The following is a 23978-nucleotide window of genomic DNA, read 5'->3' as shown; positions in this document are numbered from 1 at the left end:
TTAAAAAGATAAGACCAACTTTGGAGTATCATATGTTTCATTGAAAATGGTATCACTGAAGCATTACTGGAATGTTTCTTGCTTGCCTGTTTTACATATCCAGGCTAAAATTGCTTCTAAAGCCTAAACGTGTCTAAGATCGTATTTTAAACCTCTCTGTTTTGGGATCTTAATAGGCTTTAACAAGGTGCCAGAAACCCACCAGGAAGACAAGGCATGGCATGCAGATGACATACAATATCATATTTATATCATTTGCGCACAATTTTACAGTTTGTTGGGAACAATTACAGAGCAGGGCACCATCAGAAGCTGGGGACTTCTAGGAGCACTTTGAGAAGATTCAAGATTCATCCTTATGATGTGAGTTTTGATCACATCTTTGTTTTCAGAATGTATAATTAATTAATCAATTAATTAATTAATTATTGGATTAATACATTGATACAACAATTCAAATGAAAAGTAGGTAACAATCAAACACACTTCCTCTCTGAAAACTTTGTCGGTAAATGATCGAGGTTTTTATTAGACCCCTAAAGTAACATTTTCTGTTAGTTGAAAATGCCCGGTTGTTTTCCCTCGGATGTATTTCTTCAGGTGTTCTTTCACGTGTTACATTGACAGAGCCGCACAGACAGGCAGAATGAACGCTAGCTCCGTTGCTAGGTGACGTTTACACGAGTTCTTATCATTAACAGTGATTGGATGGCGGACTGAAAGCGGTGCGATTGAAAGGAACGGGGTTGAATTGGTGGATCTGCAACAGCTGAGTTTACAGAGAAGGCAGCTGATTAGCAAATGCGCACATTGGACTTAAATGTCGTTCACGAGGCCCATAAATACCAGTGGGCAGTACCCATTCAGAATCAAGGGGTTTTGAGAGACTGAAATTAGTTGTGCCGTGGCTGCAGAAAACGCATTGTCTGGCTAACGCGCGATATCAGGTTTGTATGTTTTTGTTCAAACGTGCTCTAAATTGATCGTTTCGTGCTCATTTAACGTTAACTAGCGACATTTAAATATACAGTTGGTGCTCATGTCAAAGTTTGATTTGTTAAATCGTAAGATGTATTGGTTAGCACTGTTTTGAATTGAAAATGGCTGAACTGGTTCATTTAAAACTCTTTATTTGTCCTACTAGCTTTCTGTTTGAAAGATGAGCTTGGGCAGATTTATCCCTCTTGCAAGCCAAAGTAATCAAGAAAATTTTCCGGTGCCAAGTAAGATGGACGCCTCTCGGTTGCAGTTGGCTGCAAAACCAAAACAAAGGACCGTGCTGGGCGTCTTAAGTGAAAATGAGCAGCACAACCGGTCGTGTCAGGTGAGGACTGCGTTTTAGTTGGCACTGCTACCTAGCGACTTGCAGTCAATTGACCAGACTTTTTTTTTTTTTTATTATTCGGACGTGTGTGTGTGTGTGTGTGTGTAGGGTGTCCTGCACTCCAAGCATGGGTCAGCTTTGGAAAACGCATGCCCTGGAGCCCCTATGACGACCATCCCCACCTGCCTCTCCACTTCTAGTTTTGGTATCTATGTTGACGAACTAAGTGAGGTTGTACAACCAGTCGCAAGCAAGATGGTATCTGCAGAGCCTGTATTGCTTGAGGAGGACATTGCTGCTATGCAGCACAAAGACTTTAGACTTTTCCTGGACCTTAGCTCAGGTATAATTTTCTAATGTATAACATTTTAGGATTTACCTAATTCTGTGAGTGCATAGATTGAGATGCCTTTCTTTGTACAGGATCCTGTATGGATACCTCAATGCAATCTCAGCCTGAGGATGACCCATTGAAAGCTCAAGATGTCTGGGCTGTAGCTGAATATGCAGAGGATATCCATCAACACTTGCGAGACTGTGAAGTGGGTGCTCTAATGACAGTGCTGCAGTATGGATAATGTATTTGTTTCCCTGAATAAGGATTTAAATGACCCAAAGCTGGGCGCACGTGCATCCATTTTAGGTAAAATGCAGACCAAAGGCTGGCTACATAAGGAAACAACCAGACATCACCAACTGTATGCGGGTAGTTCTGGTGGACTGGCTCGTTGAGGTCGGCGAGGAGTACAAGCTGTGCGCAGAGACCTTGTATCTGGCTGTGAACTACCTGGATCGGTTCCTGTCCTGCATGTCTGTCCTCAGAGGGAAGCTACAGCTTGTGGGAACTGCAGCAATTCTCTTGGCTGCGTAAGTGCTGGCTGCCCCTCACCCCCCCTTTCCTCATATAAAGTTCATGGTTGCACTAATGTGGTTCCTTGCCTTCAATAGGAAATATGAAGAGATCTACCCACCAGAAGTTGATGAATTTGTGTACATTACTGATGACACCTACACAAAGAAGCAGCTCCTACGAATGGAGCACCTTTTCCTGAAGGTCCTTGCCTTTGACATGACTGTGCCCACAACTCATCAGTTCTTGAGGCAGTATATGGCTGTGGAATCAGTCTGCAGCAAGACTGAGAACCTTGCCCTGGTAATTGTGGTGCTTAAGTGTCCCCTTTGAGCATTGGGATATTGCGGTGCAACCTTATCTGAATCTTGTCTCCTTTTTAGTATGTGGCTGAATTGAGTTTGTTGGAAGTTGACCCCTTCCTGCTGTATGTTCCATCCAAGGTTGCTGCAGCAGCCTACTGTCTTGCAAACTACACAGTGAATAAGGCCTTATGGGTAAGGCTTCCTCAAAACTAATTCTTTGCCAAGTGAGGAGTTTGAGATTTAACCTCTTGTGTCTATTTTTTGCCCCCCCCACAGCCTGACTCCTTATATGCATTCACTGGCTACACTCTAGTAGAAATTGCACCATGTTTGAAGGATCTCCATAAGCTGTACCTCTGTGCTGACTGTCGACCTCAGCAGGCCATCAGGGAGAAATATAAGGCCTCAAAGTAAGTAGCAGGCTGCCCTAATCTGGCACGTGTTGCACTTGTTTGGCTCCCACTGATTTTTTTTTTTTTTTGGCTTCTCTTCCAGGTACTGCAGTGTGGCACTCATTACTCCACCAGAGTCCCTGCCCCTGCACTGATGCTGCAAGGATGCCTCCCTCTATATGAACACACAGCGCTTACCTTTGATCAGAATGGACTGCGGACCTTAAATCAATGACAGTGGGATGCACCATTGGAGTTTTTAATCTAATTATCTGAAGTGTTTATTGTAGGTAGTTCCTTTTCAGGTGGCTATCGAGTAAGCAATAAAATTTTTAAATCTTGGCTGGCCCTGTGCTTTTTAACTGTTGCTCAGCTGAAAGATCCCCTTCTCCATGGGTTTTAAAATGGGCTGACTTGTCTGCATGGAATTATGACTTGAGTGAATTAAGTGTTGCAATATGATTAAACAAGTCAACATGACTGCTTCTAGACCTTCTTGTACACTGTACAACTCACCTTGGGTAAAACATCATCTTCCTTTGAGTACTGGAATTCAATTCATAAAATGTTCAAATGAACTCATGCATTCAGGTGTTTATATCATCCCTAGAATTGGGCATCAAGGATTTTTTTTTTCCCCCTCCTTCTCTGATGTGCCTTGGTGGAAATGTGCTGCCACTTCCAAGGCAGCTTGATGCAGTTTGACTTTGTCAGATTTGTCTTGTACACCCATGGTCTATTGGAGAGGGTTGCCTGTGAGTGTTGTTCTAAAGTAATTTTAATTTGCTGACAATGAGGTATGGCTAGCAATTGTTCAAAGGCCTCAGTGAGGCACATGTAGAGTGAATGATAGCCTGTATAATTGGGTGCTATGGAAGAAATGATAAACATGTTAAAGTCTATTCCAGAAATGTAACATGTCCCTTTGCTAAACATGGGGTGGGCTGGTGGGATGGTTGGTACACCCATGTGCAAGTGTGCTTCTAAAGTGAATGCTGGCACCAGCTTTAAAAGAGAAATGACTTATGTGAGAGGAGGTTTAGTTGGAATTGGTAGGGTGAGGATACAGGGTATAAATATGTTTCTGGAATCAAGCCATGAGGTATTTGAAGCTTAGAGAATCTGGGTGCAGAATGGAAAGGAAACCACTGAGTCAGAGAGGAAATGTGCCAGAGTGTGACCCTTAGGGCTTAAACAAATGGGATAACAGGCAACAAGATGGAGCTGTCTGCACAAGATGGAGAATTAAACTCCATTATTTTTATTTCATTGCCATTTTTAAGACCAAAAGCCTATCTAGCAATTACAGATCAGCTATTTGTCTATAAATACTATTAGTGCGCATAAATAATTGTAGGTAGGGCCTTTATTTTTTAGGTATCCATAATTCTTTTAGTCCCGGACTGGGATAATTATATTCTCAAAATTACAGTGCCCTCCAGGAAAGGGTCGCGTGGTGAAAAACAGATTATAGTGACCTCTAGCGTCGCATTAGTTTCACATGTTCACGTTTGTCCGTTCGAGGTTGCCATACGTAGGCTGGAACTTTCGTATCTGAACAGGTGATAGTGTGGCGCATCATTAGACAGCTGGCTGAAACTTGTAGTTAAAAGTGCGTGCGCTCCGTTGATGAAGCTTTATGGTGCAATCTTAAGTTTGGTGTTTTACCTATTTGAAACAAAACTCTAAAGGGTATGTCATTTTTTCCCTCCAGAATACAACATAGGTTTTTATTTGCTGACTAGCTCGCGAGCGAAATCATGTGATGATTTTTTTATCCCCACTTTTAGCTAGCTAACAGTATTTTGTTTTCTGTAGGTTGGAGAGGCACTGCGTTTCTTTGAATCTCTAGAGTTTGGAGTTTATCTGGCTGTCTTACACAAGGCAAAGCCAGTAAGGTAAGACTCGAGAGTTGGAACTGAGCTCTGACTATCCCAGTTTGCTTGGTGTTGTTCTTCTCAAATTTCGTAATCGCTATAACTTTATTTAAATAATCAGAGCAAAAGCTTTATCGCTTGTAGATAGCAACGTAACTATGGGTGAAAACAGATTTGATTTTATTAAATGGGCTTGCACGCTGGTGAATAATAATGTGAGCACATTCATTTAAAAAAAAAAAAAATAATAATCAGTATTTACTGAACTTTGCACTGTGACCGGCGGATCTTTTTAAAACATACATTTTAATCACTGTGGGAAAACTAACTTTACGCTTAATAGTGCAAGACGCGATAGACGAGGAACACAGAAAGGGAATGCTGCTGTTAGTGTTACAGGTACAACCAGCTCTGTGGCTTCCTTCACAATGAGCACTGGAGCATGTTTTGTAGCATAATCTGAATGTTTAAGATGACGGTAGCTTCCAGTCAGATCCAGACCGTTGTTGTGATTTTGGCTGCCCAATTTAAAGTGAAATTTAAAGTTAATTTTAAACTTTTTGTCCTGCTGCTAGTGTTGTGAAAGGATTAGTCTTTCACTAGTATTTCACTTTGTATGAGTGGTCACATGGAGGGGGATATTACTGGAAAAAAATTAGATCAGTTTGCGGTTGGATTACCAACTTCATAAAGCTTTTTGTCTGATGTATTCCCAGGTATGGAGAAAGCATTTGATCCAGTGGGACTTCAGGCCATTAAGGATGATTATGAGAGAGCCTTTGAGTGCCTGGATAGGGGACTGACAGAGGACGAGTCTGGAGACAAGGCTGTGGCCCTGGAGCTGTACAGGCAGGGGCGGCAGCACCTACTCAGGGCAATTGGCGTGCCTTCTGGGGGGTCAGAGCGTGTGGGTCCCGCCTGGGACTCGGCTCGACAGATGCAGCAGAAAATGAGGGAGACTCTGAGTAACATCACCATCCGTCTGGCTGCTCTGGAGAACATGCCAGAGCCCGAACCGACTGCTGCCCATGGGGCGGCCGAGACCCTTGCCCAGCTCCTTTACCCAAAGCTGCCCGTGAAGGCAGAGTCAGAGAAGCCAGCACCAGCAAAGGGGAACATCCATGACAACCAGCTTCCCGGAGCGGCCGGCGGGCTTATCTCGCTTCCGCATCCACCCGTGATGCAACAGGGTGTCCCGGGTGAGCTGCCCCCTGCCTACACTCCCCAGGCTGCTGACGGGCACCTCACCCTCTCCTACGGCACGGAGGTGGGAGAGCTGTCGCTGGTCAGGGATGAGTTCCACAGGCCAGCACCCCTACTGCAGAGCCCCAACCTGGGGGAGGAGGGACAGGAGATCCTCTTCCTTCCGCGGGGGGTGCAGATTTTCTTCGTCACACCCGAGGGACACGTGAGTGCCCCCTCCTACCCGGGGTACCTGCGCATTGTCAGTTTTGACAGACAGCACCTGGAAAGCGCCCCCAGTCAGCCACCTGCTTACCTGCAGGTAAGAGGTGAAGGGAGAGTGGGATGGGTTGGGGTGGAGGAGCCTATGCATTGTGAAGACAGAGAGGGATGGGGTTTTTTGGAGCAGCATATACATTCTGAGGGAAAGAAACTTCTCCTGCATTTGTACCATTGAAGATAGTATTTGAACAGGTTCCTCATGTGTCTGTCTGTTGCTATAGGTATCCACACAAGAATGTATGTAGATTGGCTGCTAAAGCATTAACTTGCGTAACTTACCTGGTATGCATGTGTTTTCAGAGCTACAAAATACCATTATCTCTGTCACTCTGACTTGGTGTTATGCAAGTTTTCCCTGCTTTTCTGTCCGTAAGGGATTTATGCCTACAGGAAAGACCCATTCCCCAAAATGCATACCACTATAACCTGTGACAGTGGCACTGTGGCACTGTGGTGATGGTACAAAGAGTCATGGGACTTGTAGAATCATCTGGTCTTGCCTGGTTGCACCGGACTTTGGTCATAGCTGATGTGATGGAAAAAGTCAAACTTCGACCACAGTCTGTTCTGTATGGATTGCAATTTATCAGCTTTAGACTGATATGGTGTCTTTGCTTGCTGTGGGACAGATAACGTGCATGAATCTGCTGGGGAAGGTGCATAGATTGTAGCGCAGAAATCAGTTCCAGCCTGGCTTTAGTCATGTGGTGGTTTCCTCCTGGGATCCGATTGGTGACCTCTGTCTCCTGCCACATAGGCAAAAGGTTAACATAGAGGCTGTACCTTGTACCTCTCTGCGAGGAGCAGAGAGTGCAAATGATCAGTAAGATGACACTAGTCCTGTGGAGTTTGGGTGTGTTGTCTGCTCCTTTTCTCCACTGCAGATATGAAAGAGACAAGGGGCTCCCAAACCTTGGCAGCTCATCAGCCACCACTTCAAATCACAATAGATAGATTGCACAATAGATACCTAGCTTTAATGCTTTAATGCAGAAATTTCATACATGCAGGGCACTCTCTCGTTCTCAGGGATAATTACAGATTTTTTTATACTAGGCTCCAAAATCCTCAGTAATAATATTCTGTTTTAGAAGACATCCTGGGTATAGTTGTCCAAGCGAAAAACATTTTGGGGATTGGATAGCCATCAAGCCACGTCTACGTTGATTGTGGGCCAGGCCAGATTTGGTGCTCTGTGTTCGGTGGAGTAAAACCCAATAGCCAATTCTCTATTTCTCTCTCATTCTCTCTCACACTCTCTCTCTCTCACACACATTATAATTACATTACATGTCATCACACACACACAAAATTAACATTTAAGTGGGCATACAGGTACAATTAGCAGAACAAATGCTGCATGAGGTGTGTGTATTGCAGTTTGGGAATACTTGGAGCATGTGACCCCATGCTCAGACATGTGCTTTCAGTCTTGGTTAAACCAGTCCTGACTGTCTTTTATGGTGTAACAGTGATCAGTGATGGGTTTATGTTGTGTGTTGGAGTTTATATGTTACAACGATGTGTAAATATGTTGATTTTCACATTGAGACATTCTTGGTGGCTACAGTGTATATATCTCAGTCCACCCAGATACACCTATTGTCCCTGATAAAGACCCTGCATCCTGAAATTAAGCACTATTTGGTATTAATCTTAATTTTTAAGATTATTTATATGCAGACTATAATTAACCCACAAATAATTGATTGCATTTATGTATCTAATTTTGAAAATAACAGCTGCAGTTTGCAGAATATCCAACAAACACAGGAGGCAGTAGCAGTAATGTGGGAAAGTAGCCTGCTGTGTTTCTTTCCCCTTTGTACTGGTCACTTATGGTGGGTGTATTTTTTGATATTTCGAACTCTGAGGGGAATCCCAATAAGGGTGAGGCATGTAGCAATGTTTTGAGGAGTTTACCACAGGTGTATATATATATCAGGTGGATGGGCAGGGGACACAGGAGACATGATGCAGAGACTGTTGTGATTGTGTAGCCATTCCTCCTCAGAGGATGTCAGCAATGACCAGGGTGTGTGTAAACAGATGGGAGTGCTGGGAGAACACCTTCACAAAGTATTTGGATGACTGATTTCTTAGTTCCTGGCACCCAAAAGACTCTCCCATCTCTCACATCTTTATCATGTGTCTGATCACCAGTCTTTCCCAGGAAATAAGACACAAACACTAAATGATGGGAGGGGGTGCCTGTGAGGACAAGCAAACAAACGCAAGATTCATACTTCGGGGCGCAGCCACGCCAAGCCCTGTGTAGTTTTTTTGTGTGCTAGTTAAAGTGTGAAGCTGAGCAGTCACAAATTGATTTCACTGGGCTTTTATGCTGCAGTTAGGGCCATGGAATAAGCTTCGCTTGCATCAGGCCTCCTGGGAGCTGCTGTCCTGACAAATGCATATGATCACAAAGAAACGTCTGGAATGTCACTCACCACGCGGTTCAAAGACAGAAGCTGGAGAACTCGGGAAGATGTGGGTGTGCCTGCCTCACCCGTGCCTGTGAAAAGCCGCTCTCAGAGCGGCCCATTCTGGGAGTGCTGGGATTTCAGTACAAAGGGCACGGCGACAGATGACGCTGCTGTTTCGTTGTGTGTGTCAAGCCGTGTTATTTCCCCCCTCCCGGGTCACTATAAATAACTCTCTGGCAAATGCCCCAGCTGTCGCCCTCGTACCTCCCTGGCACCACTTCCCCCTGTGAGCACTAGTGGTCTGCATCGGCCATAGCGACTGTATCCGGGCAACACAAATGCACCAGGCAGAGCTTCCCCCAGGGCCCAGCAGACCGTGCCCCCACAGGGAACAATTGTCGTGAAAGACGGCCCCCAGTTTGCGTGTCCAGATGAGGCAGTCCACATTGCACTGCATAGACACACCCTGAAAGTTGGAAGCACATTCCACATATTGTGCATGTATGGTCATAATGTTAGTGTGGCATTTGGTGTAAATGGAGAAGTTGTATAAATCAGTCTATGATGGTTGTTTGTTGCAGGTGTGCGAGTGGGTGTACCCTCTGACCCCAGACTCCCCAGTTCTGCTGTGTAACACCGGGGTGTTCATGTTCCCCGACACAATGGCAAGCACACCAGGGTCCTACGTAGGTGTGGTGCTGTCCTCCGAGCTGCCCGCGTCAGACCACGAGCTGTTTCAGGACCACCTCTCGCAGCTGACTGATCTCAGACTCCAGGTGAGTAGTAATGGTACTACAGTGGCTTCACTGGAACATCCTGTCTCCCTCCGCGAGCATACACAGATGCGCCACACTGGCGCATGACTGCTGTTGAGCCCGCCCAAGAAAATAACTGTAAACTCATCAGAATTTCTGCCCTTGTTTTTCCCCTGAGCTTAATTCCACTGATTAGAGTGAATGAACTAGCAGTGTTCTGATTAGCGAGCATCATTTCCTCCTGCTTCTTCATTACATCGCTCTGTGGCCAGTGATGTGAATTATTAGATTTACTGATTATGGTGCTGGCCTATGAGCAGCATCCTCTACAGAATTAATCATCCTACTCGCATCTCACTCACAGATTGAAAGTGAGGTTATGAGTCTTTAAAGCTATTTCAAGGTACTTGACCAACAAACTGTACCATTATTGTTTTTTTTATTATTTTTTAATTTTATTTTTGTGTTTTGTTGGGTAACGGACCTTGGCCTGAGAAAGTCTGTAAGGGAGTTGGTAGGTCACACAAATTGCATGGGATTGAACATCATTTATAATTAATATGAGCTTCCTGTTGGTGCATCAGACTTCATCAATGACAATCTCAGTGGAACATATCGATCACATCAGTGAGGGAATTAGATGGTGTGTTGTGCAATTGAGTCAGATATTCTGAGCTGAACAGTCATTTTAATTCAAGCGCTGCTTTTCATAGTATAGCTCTTCAGTGACAAATGATGGGAAACTGAAGAAAATGTCAAGTGCTGTACAAACTTTAAACATTTTCTATAACATAAAATGACATTTGTTGCTCACTTAATCTTGGTTGAAAGATTCCTTCATTTCAATAAGTTAGTGAATCGCATCTTTACCTTCTCTTTCTTCTCAGAAGTTAAAAATGAAAAGTAAGAGCACTTCACACAGGCCATTTCCGAGGTTTGGAGGATTCAGTGAGCATCAGTTAATGCCTTGTTTCAAGTCCTTGATGCTTTTACTTCTGTCGTTCTGTGTAAGAAAACACCGTTACAAAACTTTTGTCAGTCAATGAGCTGCGTCATGATTTGGTATGTGCTCTAAGTGGGTGCATTTTTTCCACTCCCACAGCATGGGTGTACATAGCACATGAGCCTGTTTCTGTTTCACCTTTGCTGAGGATCGGTCTGTATTGTGACAGGCTCCGGAGGAGGCGGCGAGCGCAGACAATCTGGGCGAGAAGGTGCCCTTGGATGCCCCAGAGGAGGCTGCAGCTGTGATGGTTGCACCGGAGGAGGAGAAGCCAGCGCCAGAGTGGAGCGAGAAGGTGGCCCACGGCATCCTCACAGGTGACTGTGGGATCAAGCTGGGATCTCGGCCTCCCCACCACTCTCCCCTGTGTCCCTCTGTGACACGCTAAACATGCATACACTCTTTTAACATATCCTTGTGTGTGGCCAGCTGTAGCATGTGCAGTAATTGTGAGGAGCTGGAGGTTCTGGATCTGAGGGTCCTGAGTTTGCATCCCATTTAGGACACTGCTGAACCCTTCAGCAAGGTGTTTGATTTAATTTGTTGCTGTAAAGCTTTATCTGTGTAAATGGGTTACTATTCTGAAGTACAGCATGTGACTTGGCACAGCTTGACAGAGCCCTGTCCCAAATACTGTCCCAGAATTGCTATAGAATTGATAAGTCAACTTTTAATGGAACAAATGCAGAACTGTGAAGCAAAACATAAAATGCAGGTGCAGGTAGATGACAATAATGGGCTGAAAAGACAACAGAAAATGAGTCTATATTTCTATAACCAGTCAATATGCGAAATGAGTCTCAAGACAAAGTTTTCTGAAGGTAAAATTGAGATGGATGGCAGAAGAATGCATCAGTGTCACCGTGTGTGTTACCGTCAGTGTTAGGTGATTGAAGATGTTGGCAGATATGGTGAAATTTGATGATATTAGCATGGAATATAAATGCTTATTTTACCAGCAGTACAGCATGTGCAAGCAGGTGATCAACCAAATGAGGAAACCACACGTAAATAACTCTGCCCTTGGTCTGATTGAGTTAGATTAATTTCAAGGGCCAGCTGTGTCACACAAGAATAAATAAATTTGCTGGATAGTTTCTAAAATGATCCACTAGAGGGCAGCTTATTCTAAACAAAGATTATAAAAACAGAACAGGTCCTGCATATAGAAAACAGGAAGTGTGCAATTTAATTCACCTGTGAAATTTTCAACCAGTATGGGAAGCCTGACCCTTGCACATATAAACATGGGATCTTTGTTAATGTTGTAGCTACCATACAGTGTGGTTGGCTATAGCATGTCACTCGGTTTTGTCCACATTATGTACATTACTCGATGATGGACTGATGTTGGCTATATGGCATTCATCCACACCAGAATTAGCAGTGTTGGACACCTTACATATTATTCACTAACCCCTACTTTAATAATAAGCAAATAAGACTGATAAGTTAACTTGAGCTTGATCTTGAGTTTAACATTGTTTGACCCTGAGCAAAATGTTAGTGATAAGGCTGATGATGCTGCGGGTGGTCTGTCCAGGGGCTTCATGGCTGAGCTGGGGGCTGGTGAAAGGGGCCGAGTACACAGAGAAAGCCATCCACAAGGGGGCGTCCAAACTGCGGGAGCACATCACCCCAGAGAACGTGCCCGCTGAAGTCAACCCCAACGTTGCCAAGGGATTGAATGTTGCCAAGCAGGCCACCGGGGGTGCTGTCAAAGTGAGCCAGTTTCTAGGTGAGGAGCCATGTCCATGTTTGCCTTTCCCAAATTTCCAGAATTATCTAACATACAGTTATCTTTGTTCTGTTCTGTGTACTCCATTGTACTCCTTTGGACCTGGAGGGCCAAAGGGTCTGGAATGATCATATTTTACATCAGAAAGAGTGAGGTAAAATGTGATAACTTTATTATGTTTGTACAATTCTGTAAGTACTGGCATGCTCATCTTCACACAACAGCTGATTTGTGTTTGTTTTGCTTGTCATCTGTTACAGAGCGTATACTGTGTGCCTTTTCTGAGAGAACCTTTTATGTTTGCTTTTTTGTATGTACAGCCAACTGCAATGCTTGCTATATTTTTCTTCAGATTGATTCACATGAATTGATCCTTTCAAGAGCTACTGGAGACTTCTTTTTCCAAAATGACAGTTTATGACCAATACATCACTAGAATGTTGTACTGTATGTAAAAAAAAAAAAAAACATACTGTTTACTAAACTAGTTTTGGTATAAAAGGGAAACATTCACATGAAATAATTTTAAAGTTAAGATATTAAGCTAAATTTATTATATACAATTCTGGTGGACTGGACAGCCGTAAAACTGGTCTTTTAAGTTCATTTACTGGCCTTTTTTCTGGGTTCCAGTGAAAAGGGGCATCTGCCAGGCAGATGTAATGATACAATATTTGAAACGTTTACTCTGTTGTAGCTGACAGTAGCTGTTGTAGCATTTGTGAAGGCTTTGTTCTGTTTCAGTGGATGGGCTACGTGCGTCAGAGGGCATTGCTGTGTCTCAGTGCATGGACTGTGTGTGTCTGAAGGCCTTGCTCTGTTTCAGTGGATGGGGTCTGCACGGTAGCTGGACGCGTGGGCCGCGAGCTTGCGCCCCATGTTAAGAAGCACGGGAGCAAGCTGATCCCAGAGTCCCTGAAGAAGGACAAGAACGGGCGCTCCACCCTCGACGGGGCCATGGTGGTGGCAGCCAGTGGGATGCAGGGTATGCTGTGTCACACTCATCAGATGTGGATGCTCACACAATGGGCCTGGAGGTGGTCTGCAGAAGGTTCCATGAGAGGGCTGTACTCATGTGGTTCTGGCAATTTAAAGGATCTGCAGTGTTTTTTCTGAGACCTAAATCAACTGAGTGATGTGCTGAATCAACAAAATGACATCATATAAATGTATCTGTGCTGACTCATAAAAGCTGTTAAATCCGATGGATTTTTGATTTTGCAGCTCACCGCAACGTATCCATGCTCTGTAACAGCTCCCAAAGACAATCATTCATATAAAGTTCCGTGGTTTGATTAATGTGTTGTCGGCATATTATCTTTCTTTCTGCTGTACAGGACTTGCAACCATGTGGACTGGCTTGGAAACGGCATCGAAGAGCATCGGCAAGAGTGTAGCATCAGAGACAGTGAGCACAGTGAAACATAAGTAAGTGGTGTTGGTTTTTTTTTTTTTTTCTTCTATATACTAACCGTGCAGCATTCCATAGAGGGCTGTGTTACCAGTATAGGTGTATCTCTGTGGTTTCTCCTCTTTCATTTATTTCCTTTTTGTTCTGCGTTTTATCAACCCATTACTGTATTTCTGATTTTTAGAGTGTGGCTTGCAGTGTGTCTTTATGACTCAGAAGTGGAATTTTGAAATGGAAAAGAAACAAGCGCTCACATTTTTGTCTTTCCCCCTTATTTTGCAGATTTAGGGGTCTAGAAAACATCTTAGACCCTCCTAGCAACAATTAACAGAAAAAGACTAATTTGAATCCAAGTATTCTTCCCTGAGCAATTTTCTCTGGCATGCCCTGGCCTTCTACAGCCTGTTTGCATGAGGGGCTGTAGAATGGCCCCACTGAGAGTGCTCTCTGCTCTGCAGTGTGACTTCCATTTGTTAATAAACTGAAATGCGTTCAAGTGTCAGCCTGTGTCCCTGCTCCTTGGTGTCCTTATCATGCAGAGCTATACCTCATTACCATAACTATTCCTACACTTCTACTTTAAATCCAGCTTGCATGTTGGCCCACCTTGGGCTCAATGAGCTCCAGAACCAATCTTATATGACTTCATGTACACCATGTTAAACACCACAGCGTGTTCATAAGCATGATTACTACTGCAGATTAGCATTCAAGATCCAGCAAAGCTCTTCAATTATCCATAAATTCTAATTACACCCTCATAATCAAGCACGATCTCTGTCAATGCACATGTTGTTGTGATCAGGAAATGGACACAGGTAGCTTCCAAAATCAACAACATGCAGACATGGGTGTTGTAGCTGTAAGTGTCGATCATGGTTGACACCATAATAGATACGATCTTCAAATCACTGCATGCTGCACGTCACCACCCCTTGAACACCCCTCATCTCTGTAGCTCCACCTCCTCTGCACTCTCACCTCATTTCACCTTCCCTCTGGCTTCCCCTTGGTGGTTGTCCCTTCCCTCTTGCCTTTCACACTCCACGGCCGGTCCCCTCACCCAGTGTTGATTATCTGTGATCAAGGTACGGCGCAGAAGCCAGCCAGGCAACCAACAGTGCCATTGACTGTGCCGCCAATGTGGGCTTTGCGGCCTTCAACTTTGACCACCTGGCTATCAAGGCAGTGACCAAGGCAGCGGGCAAGCAGACTGCAAATACCAACCCAGGGGACTCCAACCCTCAAGGAAAAACGAAGAAGGAACAGGAAAAGTGAGAAGAATAACAGCCTTAATTCACTTTTAAAGTTCTTGTTCTCTCTTGTTCTGTACCTTTTCGCAGGATAAAGTATTACTTATACTCTCAATACTGTTATTATAAGGATATTTATCATTGTAATATATATTAATACGCAATATGTTCATACAAGCATTTTACAAGCATTCAACAAGTGCCATATGGTTGTATGCATATGATTATGAAGGATTTTTGATCTAAGGATCAGTTTTTGAATATGTTGAGGAAAGTATTACACTGAAGGTCAAGTACATTAGAAGTGGGCTGAAATGTGATCGCTTAATTGCATGCAATTCTGTAAGTTCAGGCTTATCTTCAGATAAAAAGCTGTACTGTTTTTCCCGATTATAGTGTTTGTTATATTGATAACTTTCTTCCAAGACACACTGTCATCCCACGGTTTTATTTGTATGTAGCTTGCCAATATGTTTGGCATGTTTTTTTTCTGTGAATTTAACCACATTTTATAGGCCTATTGGAGTCCAGTTACATTATTGAAAACATTATACAAGTGTTACAGCTGACTGTTGCCTTTACTGAAACTGTTCAGTGTTTTGCCTGGAGTATTTTGTGGAAGTGATTTTAGAGGGGTTTTTTTTTTTGTCCTGCCCTCATACAAACCTGGTCTAGTCAGACGCAACTGCATAAATACAGCGCTTGGCCATTCCAGTTAAAAGATGAATTTGCCACCAACACATCACCACCCAAAGTATGTTGTATGTTGATGGCAATGTATACAAAATTCATTTTTTGTATGCCAGTCACAAAACTAATTCAACTTAGCTTATTTAGCCAAATTTATTAAGTACAAACGAAACCAAACATATCTGATCAATGGTACAGTGTGAATATCCTCTTCTGGGTGCTTAAAGGTTTAGCAGACCACTGCCGCATTTGGCTGCTGCCACTCTTGCCAGTCGTGCCTGTGCCTGCAAACAGAAGTTACAGCACCATGTGCTTTAGATCAGAGACTCAGGAAAGTTCACTATGTGATTATGCAACACATTTGCATCCAGTACAACTCATATAATTAAACTGAAAGGATGTTACACAAACATGACCTCTTTTGCTTCACCACTTAAGTATTATGCGACATTCTAAGTGTAGCTTCTAGGGGGGTGGCAGCACTGTAGCTGCAGTTACATACTGTAACCTTTCATTCAAATTGTGCCAATTTTATCACATTTCTACTTAATGTTTCACATTTTGATGACCATTTGTACAGATAATACAGAACATTGAAGAGGGCCAATCAAACTGAAGTAGCTATTTATAAAATAATTTGTTCAGCTTTTAAGGTATTAGCCTCACAGTTAATGAGTGGCTATAAACAAGTCCAAGGCTGGGCGTTCAGTACCAAAGAGAAAACTGAATGTGTAATATTAAACTGGATCAGCTGACTAAAGTTAAATAAATTCATTCTTACGGTGAAATCCCGGAGCAGCAAGCCTTAAAAAAAAACTTTACATAAAATTTTCTCAAGACTCATCGTCTGATCTGCATTGGTAATTAATAAATGTCTTTGATTTAATTTGTGGTCCAGAACTCCTTTATTTGTTGCTACTGTTTTACCTCTTACTAGCCACTGGTTCACTTGAACCCAATGTTTAGAATTACGCTGTTAGTACACTCTCTGTCATATCGTTACCTGATTGAAGGATGTATTAAGATTACCGATGGCATGGTTATACTCAGTCATCTTCTTTTGGTATTCCTCAAGTTTAGTCGTCTCTTCTGTCAGTTTTCCTTAAACAAAAGATGTAGTCGCACGCTAGTAACACTGAAGCTACCAAGTTAGCCAGAATCTACTGTTTTAATTCATTCGGAAACATTTTTTTTTACTACATCTAATGTTTCGACTAGACCACTGGACTGCTGAGGTCAGGGTAGCTGCTCACAGATCACGAAGCAGCCAGTGATGACTCTAGTCTAGAACGTCTGACCTGTCAGTCATTTTTTTCATTGGCCGGCAGCAGGAAGGGAGTTGCAAGACAGTATAGATGCATAGGATTGGCATGTAGCTAAAACTAAAATGAGATGACTGACTTAATTTTAGCAAGCATATTTACATCTATTAACTCCTTGGTTTTAGACATAACCCACACCAACTAGCTAACATACATGTTAGTCTAGCTAACATTAGCACTGTTAAGTTATCATGTAAGTTCGAAAAACACCTTGCTAGCAGGCTATCTTCCTTCCTACCTAACAATTCAGCAATGGTCTTGTATCCGACTCTTGTCCCTTCTGACATGAAATCCATACCAGTATATTTTCCAAAGAAAAACAAATACGATCACTGTTGACAAACCGCGCTTCTTTTCAAACTTCGAGCAGAAAAACACGCTCAGTACACGACGTGCCTCCGTGAGCTACTTCCGCTTCTAATACCACCCCCGGATATCGAGGTTGCCTCTGGCAACAAGTTAAACAACTTCGTCTGTAATGTTTTGGCAAATGCAAGCGAGCAAGTTAACTTGCTTTCAAGAAAAATGGGAGAATCTGACTTCAGGAATTATGATTTAGATCAACTGCGGATCGAGCTGGAACAGGAAAAAGAAATGAAGTAAGAAATGAACTAACGCTGGCAGCAGAGTTTATCTGTAGCTTACGTATACATTTAATCACACACTATGCACGTGGCTCAGAGGTCTGACGACGTAGCTAGCATAATGCTAGATTGCTCAATTTTAATTCAGGATAACGAGTGTGACAAGTGAAGTGCAAATATTTACACATACACAGAAAGGAGACATAGCAAGCAATCTGCGGATAATTTAATGAAGCATTACTGTACACACCGCAGATTTACCTGGCTGGTTATTTATAGCTGTCAGGGAATTCTTGAGAGTAACAATTAATTCTTTGCCGCTATAAACAGTAGCCAATGAATTATTGATTTCAATAAATGGAATTAGATATACTAATAAATTAACTGTCCATACACAGGAATTAATTATTCTTATCCAAAATGGTAATGAGGTGCATCTGCGTGCATTCATGATATCAGGAACACATGCAAATGGTTACCGGCATTGGTGAGGTCAGTACGCAATTCATGCAATTTGATTACACAGGATTAAATGTGAAAACTGTTTCCTATAAAATGTTCATTTAGCTGGTAAAATTGATACTGTAGTTGATTGATGACTGTAGTCAGTTAAGTCGTTGTAGAACCTGGGCTTAGTCTTGTTCCCTGATTTCTTTGTAATTCAGAGAAATGCTCCAGGTGTCAGTGTCTGAGCTAAGAGGTACCATGGCAGATTTGGAGAAGAGACTTCAGAGTGTAGAGGGTGAAGGTAACTTAATACACTCAGCTCAGAATACAATTCAATCATCTGTATTTTCCTACCACACAATTTACATTTAAATAAATATGTACAGGTATTTCCTTATTTTACTTTGTCAAATATATATGCTCTTATAAACTTAACTTGCAAGCAATGTAATGAAAGAATTGCTGGTGCAGGAATCTGATTAAAATGTGAGGTTTTAAAATGCATGACTCAGGTTGCAAAAATCAGTTTTCTCGTGCTAAAAAATATCTTACATCAGTGCATTTTCTTGCACTTATTGCATATGTCCACAAAAACTGAATTTAATGTAGTCAGATGCTCTGGGACATACTATGAGACGGCAAGTGTTGCTATGCCCATTCTCTTCCAGGGAATGAGTGGAAGACCAGGTATGAAACTCAGGTTGACCTGAACAGGCAGCTGGAACAGCAGATCTCTCTTGTACAGGAAAAGCTGGAGGACCTCAGAGGCAATCCTGATGGTAAACATGGTTACGCTGTTAAAGCCCCCACATCACCAGTATAGACTATGTCTGTGCTCAGGTCTTGCTTCAGATAATAATGTGGCATATTAAAAATCATTCAAGCAGCTCATTAAGACCTGGGATGTGGGCTGTTTTTGTACTCTATAAATAAGTACTCTTAGCATAGTGATGCACTTATTTGTAAGTCGCTCTGGGTAAGAGTGTCTGCTAAATGAAGCCGTGTAATGTAATAAGTCTATAGTCTTCTGTGTCGCATGAGGAAGAGGTTTTGTGCGATAGTAGTTGAACTCTGAATGCCAGCACTTCTCACTGGAGACCCCAAAGGCCCCGGGGGATTAGCACTGACAGGCTGGGATGTGCTGAAGGAGAGGTGAGAATCTGGTGCAGAACCTGATAACAAGCTCTTTTAGTATTCACAGCGATGTGTGTACTAAAGCCTGGTGAAAATCCCCACCACTTCAACAGGAGCCTCAGAGCTGTATTTCTTGCAAATCACGATTTCTTTTGATGAAAGATGGCCAAACTTTTTGCTTGGTTTACAGGTTATGTTTGATGTGGGTGCTGGCCAGGCTGCTCTGTCTGACAAGAATTCATTGGACACCCCAATAAAATGGAAAATGGGTGTGACCGTCAGTGTGAATTTGTGTGGTTTGGGAAACAGAAAGGCCAAAATGGGCCTTTATAGGAGTAATGCTTACAAATGCCTCAAAGAAGGATCGGAGCATAATTCTGCCAACTTTTTGTCCAGAATTAATAGGCAGTCCACAGCGCATTGAAACAGTGATTAAGGCCACAGGCGGACCAATATGCTATTAATTTCTTTGAAAAAAGGTTTTATTCATCACTACCCATGTTCCATGACTTTTGTTGGAATAGTGTATATGAAACTGTGCATGTTAATGTATTGCATTAATGGCATTATGTAGAGTATGAGTAACATGTAGAGAGAAGAACATGTAAATACATGGCTCCCATTCCTTACCATTCTTTGTTCATAATTTTGTGTTTGTTTGCAGACCGATTATCTTCGATACGGTCATACGATGGAATGACCGTGGTAAGTAGACTTATCATCTAAAACAAGAGACCCCTCAACGCCTACATGTGTAGTGCCACTTAAATCACATCTGCCATAACTAACACAACTCCAAGAGCTTTGATCTCTCTCTTGATGCCTTGCAGATATTTGCAAATGAAGTGACTCATAAGACTAGCTTCTCTAATGTTTTACTCTGTTCTTTTCCTAATGAATCACATTTTACTCAGAGATCTGATATTCTTCAGAACTACTACTTATTCATGCACCCCCCTCCCCCAGACCTTAGCTCAGATTTGTAAACACCAGCATTTCAAAGCCATGCTCCTGGTATTTGTGGCATATTTTATTCTCAGTGACTGTCATTACATGGTCATTACAGCACGTTGCTTTTAAAACCCATTAATTCTGCAGAGAGCCGCTGTTTCTGTTGCCAGCAAGGGATTAAGACCAGACTGAGACAGCTGGGTAAAATAAACCCTTTAATCTGAAAGACATAATCACTGGGAAATACTGGGACTTAAAATGGGAGACTGGTATGGGTGAAGAAATTTCTAAATGTGCAAATGAAGTGTTCCTGAAAGAGTATCCTGTATCGTCACCCTTATCAGCATGGTCATCCCAACTAACAATATGAGGTTGTCATAAAGTTGTGACTTTGCATTTTTGCCAGTGTTATGGCAAAATGAAAACAAATAATGAGCCAGTAAGATTGTTACAAAGTAGTGACACAACATTGCATCACTGTGTTGTGAGGACATTGCATTACATCATTGCAACATCACCCTAAATATGAATGTAAATGTCACTGGTACCTTAAAATTAACATTACGGTCTTATTAAATTGCATCAGTCATTTTACAATGCATCCAGACCTTAAAATTGGTACATTTAACATGAATGTACATCTAAAACTTTAAAATATATATAAATTCTAAAACCTTTATTGGCATAATGAAAATGACTTTTTGAAGTAAGATGGTATTATCTTTGGAAAAATGTAAAACCCATCATATTTTATTAACTTCATTAATAGTTTAGAGAAGCACTAGAGTTATATATTTTATATTTTAAGCATACAGATTTTATGCAAACACTGCATTCCATCTGTTTAAAATCCTTTACCACAATGATATTTGATCGGTAAAATCAAAGGCATCTCAGACAGGAATTTTCTGTTTTCTGTAATTTCAAGGAGAAAAAAATCTCTGGAGCCATTGTTCACATTCCCAGTGATGCCTGTAACCAAGCCAATGAACAGCATTAAATGATAAGAGAGAACAGACTATACTTTAAAGAATGAATCAGTATGGTGGGAAAGTACATGTCCTAACTGTGCAAGTACATAATCTGTAAAAATCAGGATTTAGTTTTCATCACAGTATTGTCACCATGTTAATCTAGGTCATGCAGGGTTGCAATCTAGTGGGGTTTTCTTGTTTTTTAAAATAATTTAACAGCCATTTACCATTTGAATCGAGTGGTTTAAGTGCTTAGTTAAAATATAAACCTTCTGGACTGTTGCTTATGAGGAGTAGGTTTGGAAACCCCAGACTCAGATGTGCCCACATGGTATGTCTGGAAATTATCATAACATAAACGATCAAGTGTTTCTCAGTCAAGAATCGCTGTCCAGTTTGTTACAATGTTCTACACAGAAGTAATGTTAATGCATGATAGTATTAACTACTGTACTCTATGCATTGTCAGGATGGCCTGAAGCAACTGCTAAAACAGATAACCAATGAAAAGGCAAATCTGCAGGCCCAGCTGATGGACTACAGTCTGAAGATTGTACAGGAGGCAAAGGTTTTTAATTATTTAATGCTCTCATTCTCAGAATATGGTGCAGCACACCTGAAAGCCCCTGAATTGTAACAAAGTAAAATGTTATGCCTCTTGTTCACCAAGGTTTATAGTACAATGATGTGCTCATTATTCAGCAAGAGTGTGACAATACAGAACTTGGAATTTTGGAATTCTTTTGAATCTCAGTGCTCTGCCCTCACGTGATCTGAATGTTATATTTCTGCATGTTCCCTGCAATTTTAACTTGAAAATGAACTCAGATTGAAATTTGAAATTAACTTTAAATTGAATCTGAGATTTTCTACTTGTCATAACATGAGCTGCTCCTCACTGTATAAAGCAATATTGTTGTCAATTAGGGGCTTTTTTATTCTATTTTCTTTTTCTTTCTTGTCCATAAGGCTTACCATAAGGCTAACGATGAGAGACGTGCTTACCTGGCAGAAATCACAAAGGTGAGAATTGAGGGAGGTCTTCACAAATTACTGAATTACATCACATGATGCTGTGAGCAACTCACATCTAAGGCGACGTTGATCAGCTTTTGACAAGGCACTGCATCTGCCAATTATTATCAGTCTGGATGATAAGCATGTAATAGTATGATGTTAAACCACTGTTGTAAGAAGGGTCTTGGTTAACTACCTTGCCCAAGGGTACAGCAGCAGTGTCCCAGCGGGGAGTCCAGTGACTTTGGTTGCAAGCCCTGTTACTTACCACTGTGCTACACTTATGTTAAAGATTTCACTGGAGTACTCATTCTGACATTGACATTCATGTAAGCACAGACTTTTTAAGTTCCCGAAAGCAGGCCTTTAACCCACTTAACAGAAAGTTGCCTCAGGCCTCCCTCCTTGCCTTAGGCTAGTGGGAACACTCCTGTATAGGATGACTTTTGGTATATTTAAGTATTAAAACCCGCCATTTCCCTAATCTGATTTGTTGTTTGCGATAGGTTTTCCTAAAAAATAAGTGTCCTTGAAGGGATTTTGAGTGTTAATCATAGAGCTAAGTTATGTAAAAGGCAGAGAATTATTCCTCAAATTGAACCTTTTTTTTTTGGGGGGGGGGGGGGGGGGGGGGGGTGACAATGGATGTATAGAACAGAAATATTTAACTCTATACTTCCTTAAAAAAACTTTATGTGACAGTTTACCATAGAGTTCAGGCAAAATCATGGTATGATTTTGTAATATAAGTTAGGGTGACCATACGTCCTCTTTTTCCCAGACATGTCCTCGTTTTGGGACCTAAAACAAACATCCCAAAAGGAGGACATGTCTGGGAAAAAGAGGACGTATGGTCACCCTATATAAGTGTAATATAAAGAGTTTTGGTCATCTGTGTAGTAATATGTTGGTGTTGAAACAGATGTCAACGGCTGTGGACATCAGTAAGAAACAACAGACTGCAAGACCTCAGGGGATGACGAATAACCAGCAAAAGAAGTATGTGTTTTAGTGTGATCTTTGGTGTTGATTTTGGCCACAACCTCTGGCCCTGGGCCAGCAGGTGTTTTTGCACATAATGGTTGGGGTTTGGATGGATGTGTGAGGCAACTGGGGGTAGAAATTACAGAGACCATTATTTCCTCAGTGACATATCCTATATAGATACAGTTGTAATTTTGGGATATTTGTATCCACCTGAAGAGTTTTGGTGTGTCAATCAGTGGGCATGTACAATGAGCATAAATGTGGTTTGTTAGAGTGAAAGATAATCCTGCTGGGCCTAGACTCAAACAGACTGAAAAGGAGTAGAGATGATGCTGTTATGAAACTGGATTCTGTTTTTTGGAAGCTCTGCTGATTTATGTAACTCATTCCAAAATGGACTCATCATATTGCACTGATCTCCATATCTTAGCGGTATTAAGTCATGCATAAGGTTTACCTCCACAAAAAGAGTAGAGTTGAAATAAACAATGATTTTAAATGTCTGTAGTGTCAGCCGTTGGTTTTTAATTGTGTATATCACATATATTATGGCATACATCGTAAAATGATAGCACCTCTTCTATAGCACTGTATTTTACTTTTACAAGTAAAATAAGTGTTGATGGGCTTCATTACATTGCATTATTGAAGTGAATGACATTTTTGTGCATGAATTTGAAATACATTCCTTATCCTCTGTTTCCATATTGGGACAATGTCACTCTTTGACATGGGCATGGTTTTCCCTCCCTCAGAATGCTCCCCAGAGGCCGTCCCATCCAAACACAGAAGAGGACTGAGTCTGAGTCAGTCAGAGAGCCTGTGAAGATGGCTGCAAGCCGACTACCCAAGTTAAAACGTTGAATCCATGCCAGTGGCCAAAATGGGAGTGAAGCACGGTCATAAGTTGTAAATTTAATTATGCAGTCATATGAATGTAGCTATAGTCTTGTTTTTTATTCCAAAATATAAACAGGCTTTTTAAAAGATTGTCTCAGATCACTTGATTGTTTCAGCGGTGTGTTTGAATTTAAAAAGGGTGTACTTATTTTTTTTTCATCACACGGTGGCCAG

The 23978-nt window shown here is 41.9% G+C and overlaps 3 protein-coding genes and 1 long non-coding RNA gene across 5 annotated transcripts; 3 read left to right on the top strand and 1 right to left on the bottom strand.

The window, feature by feature from the left end:
• Nucleotides 1-815: 815 nt before the first annotated feature.
• ccna1 (cyclin A1) lies at nt 816-3026 on the top strand. The gene is made up of 9 exons (XM_036525409.1): nt 816-947; nt 1145-1324; nt 1433-1667; nt 1748-1866; nt 1968-2191; nt 2273-2477; nt 2558-2671; nt 2756-2889; nt 2975-3026. Exons 2-9 carry the CDS (start codon nt 1160-1162, stop codon nt 3024-3026), a joined length of 1248 nt encoding a protein of 415 aa, XP_036381302.1. The 5' UTR covers nt 816-947; nt 1145-1159.
• A 1450-nt stretch (nt 3027-4476) lies between these two features.
• sparta (spartin a) lies at nt 4477-14883 on the top strand. Of its 2 annotated transcripts, none has more exons than XM_036525354.1 (9): nt 4477-4563; nt 4690-4769; nt 5465-6252; nt 9220-9414; nt 10566-10713; nt 11940-12134; nt 12961-13119; nt 13472-13562; nt 14634-14883. In XM_036525354.1, the coding sequence occupies exons 3-9, from the start codon at nt 5467-5469 to the stop codon at nt 14821-14823; spliced, it is 1764 nt and encodes a 587-aa protein (XP_036381247.1). In that variant the 5' UTR covers nt 4477-4563; nt 4690-4769; nt 5465-5466; the 3' UTR covers nt 14824-14883. The 2 variants fall into 2 exon arrangements, with proteins under 2 accessions (XP_036381247.1, XP_036381248.1); XM_036525355.1 differs by lacking the exon at nt 14634-14883 and adding an exon at nt 13828-13908.
• Nucleotides 14884-15355: 472 nt separating this feature from the next.
• Nucleotides 15356-17163, bottom strand: LOC118773914. Its single transcript, XR_005004789.1, has 3 exons — nt 17049-17163; nt 16492-16589; nt 15356-15772 (listed from the first exon to the last, which is right to left on the bottom strand). It is a non-coding gene; the product is annotated as an uncharacterized LOC118773914 (long non-coding RNA).
• Nucleotides 17164-17335: 172 nt separating this feature from the next.
• Nucleotides 17336-22929, top strand: ccdc169 (coiled-coil domain containing 169). The gene is made up of 7 exons (XM_036523853.1): nt 17336-17409; nt 18060-18142; nt 18510-18620; nt 19640-19680; nt 21370-21468; nt 21870-21923; nt 22840-22929. The coding sequence occupies exons 1-7, from the start codon at nt 17336-17338 to the stop codon at nt 22927-22929; spliced, it is 552 nt and encodes a 183-aa protein (XP_036379746.1).
• Nucleotides 22930-23978: the final 1049 nt, after the last annotated feature.

The sequence above is a fragment of the Megalops cyprinoides genome, chromosome 3 (assembly GCF_013368585.1).
Source record: "Megalops cyprinoides isolate fMegCyp1 chromosome 3, fMegCyp1.pri, whole genome shotgun sequence".
Taxonomy (NCBI): Eukaryota; Metazoa; Chordata; class Actinopteri; order Elopiformes; family Megalopidae; genus Megalops; species Megalops cyprinoides.
This window is presented reverse-complemented; position numbering and strand designations above follow the sequence as displayed.

Excerpts from the sequence above, each read along its gene's own strand:
- ccna1 (XM_036525409.1), top strand. The coding sequence starts at position 1,160 with ATGAGCTTGGGCAGATTTATCCCTCTTGCAAGCCAAAGTAATCAAGAA. Across the intron at positions 1,325-1,432 it reads AGCACAACCGGTCGTGTCAG|GGTGTCCTGCACTCCAAGCA; the intron begins GTGAGGACTGCG and ends GTGTGTGTGTAG. Across the intron at positions 1,867-1,967 it reads AACACTTGCGAGACTGTGAA|GTAAAATGCAGACCAAAGGC; the intron begins GTGGGTGCTCTA and ends CATCCATTTTAG.
- sparta (XM_036525354.1), top strand. The coding sequence starts at position 5,467 with ATGGAGAAAGCATTTGATCCAGTGGGACTTCAGGCCATTAAGGATGAT. Across the intron at positions 9,415-10,565 it reads TGACTGATCTCAGACTCCAG|GCTCCGGAGGAGGCGGCGAG; the intron begins GTGAGTAGTAAT and ends GTATTGTGACAG. Across the intron at positions 13,120-13,471 it reads GGCAGCCAGTGGGATGCAGG|GACTTGCAACCATGTGGACT; the intron begins GTATGCTGTGTC and ends TCTGCTGTACAG.
- ccdc169 (XM_036523853.1), top strand. The coding sequence starts at position 17,336 with ATGGGAGAATCTGACTTCAGGAATTATGATTTAGATCAACTGCGGATC. Across the intron at positions 17,410-18,059 it reads GAACAGGAAAAAGAAATGAA|AGAAATGCTCCAGGTGTCAG; the intron begins GTAAGAAATGAA and ends TTTGTAATTCAG. Across the intron at positions 21,924-22,839 it reads ACCTGGCAGAAATCACAAAG|ATGTCAACGGCTGTGGACAT; the intron begins GTGAGAATTGAG and ends GTGTTGAAACAG.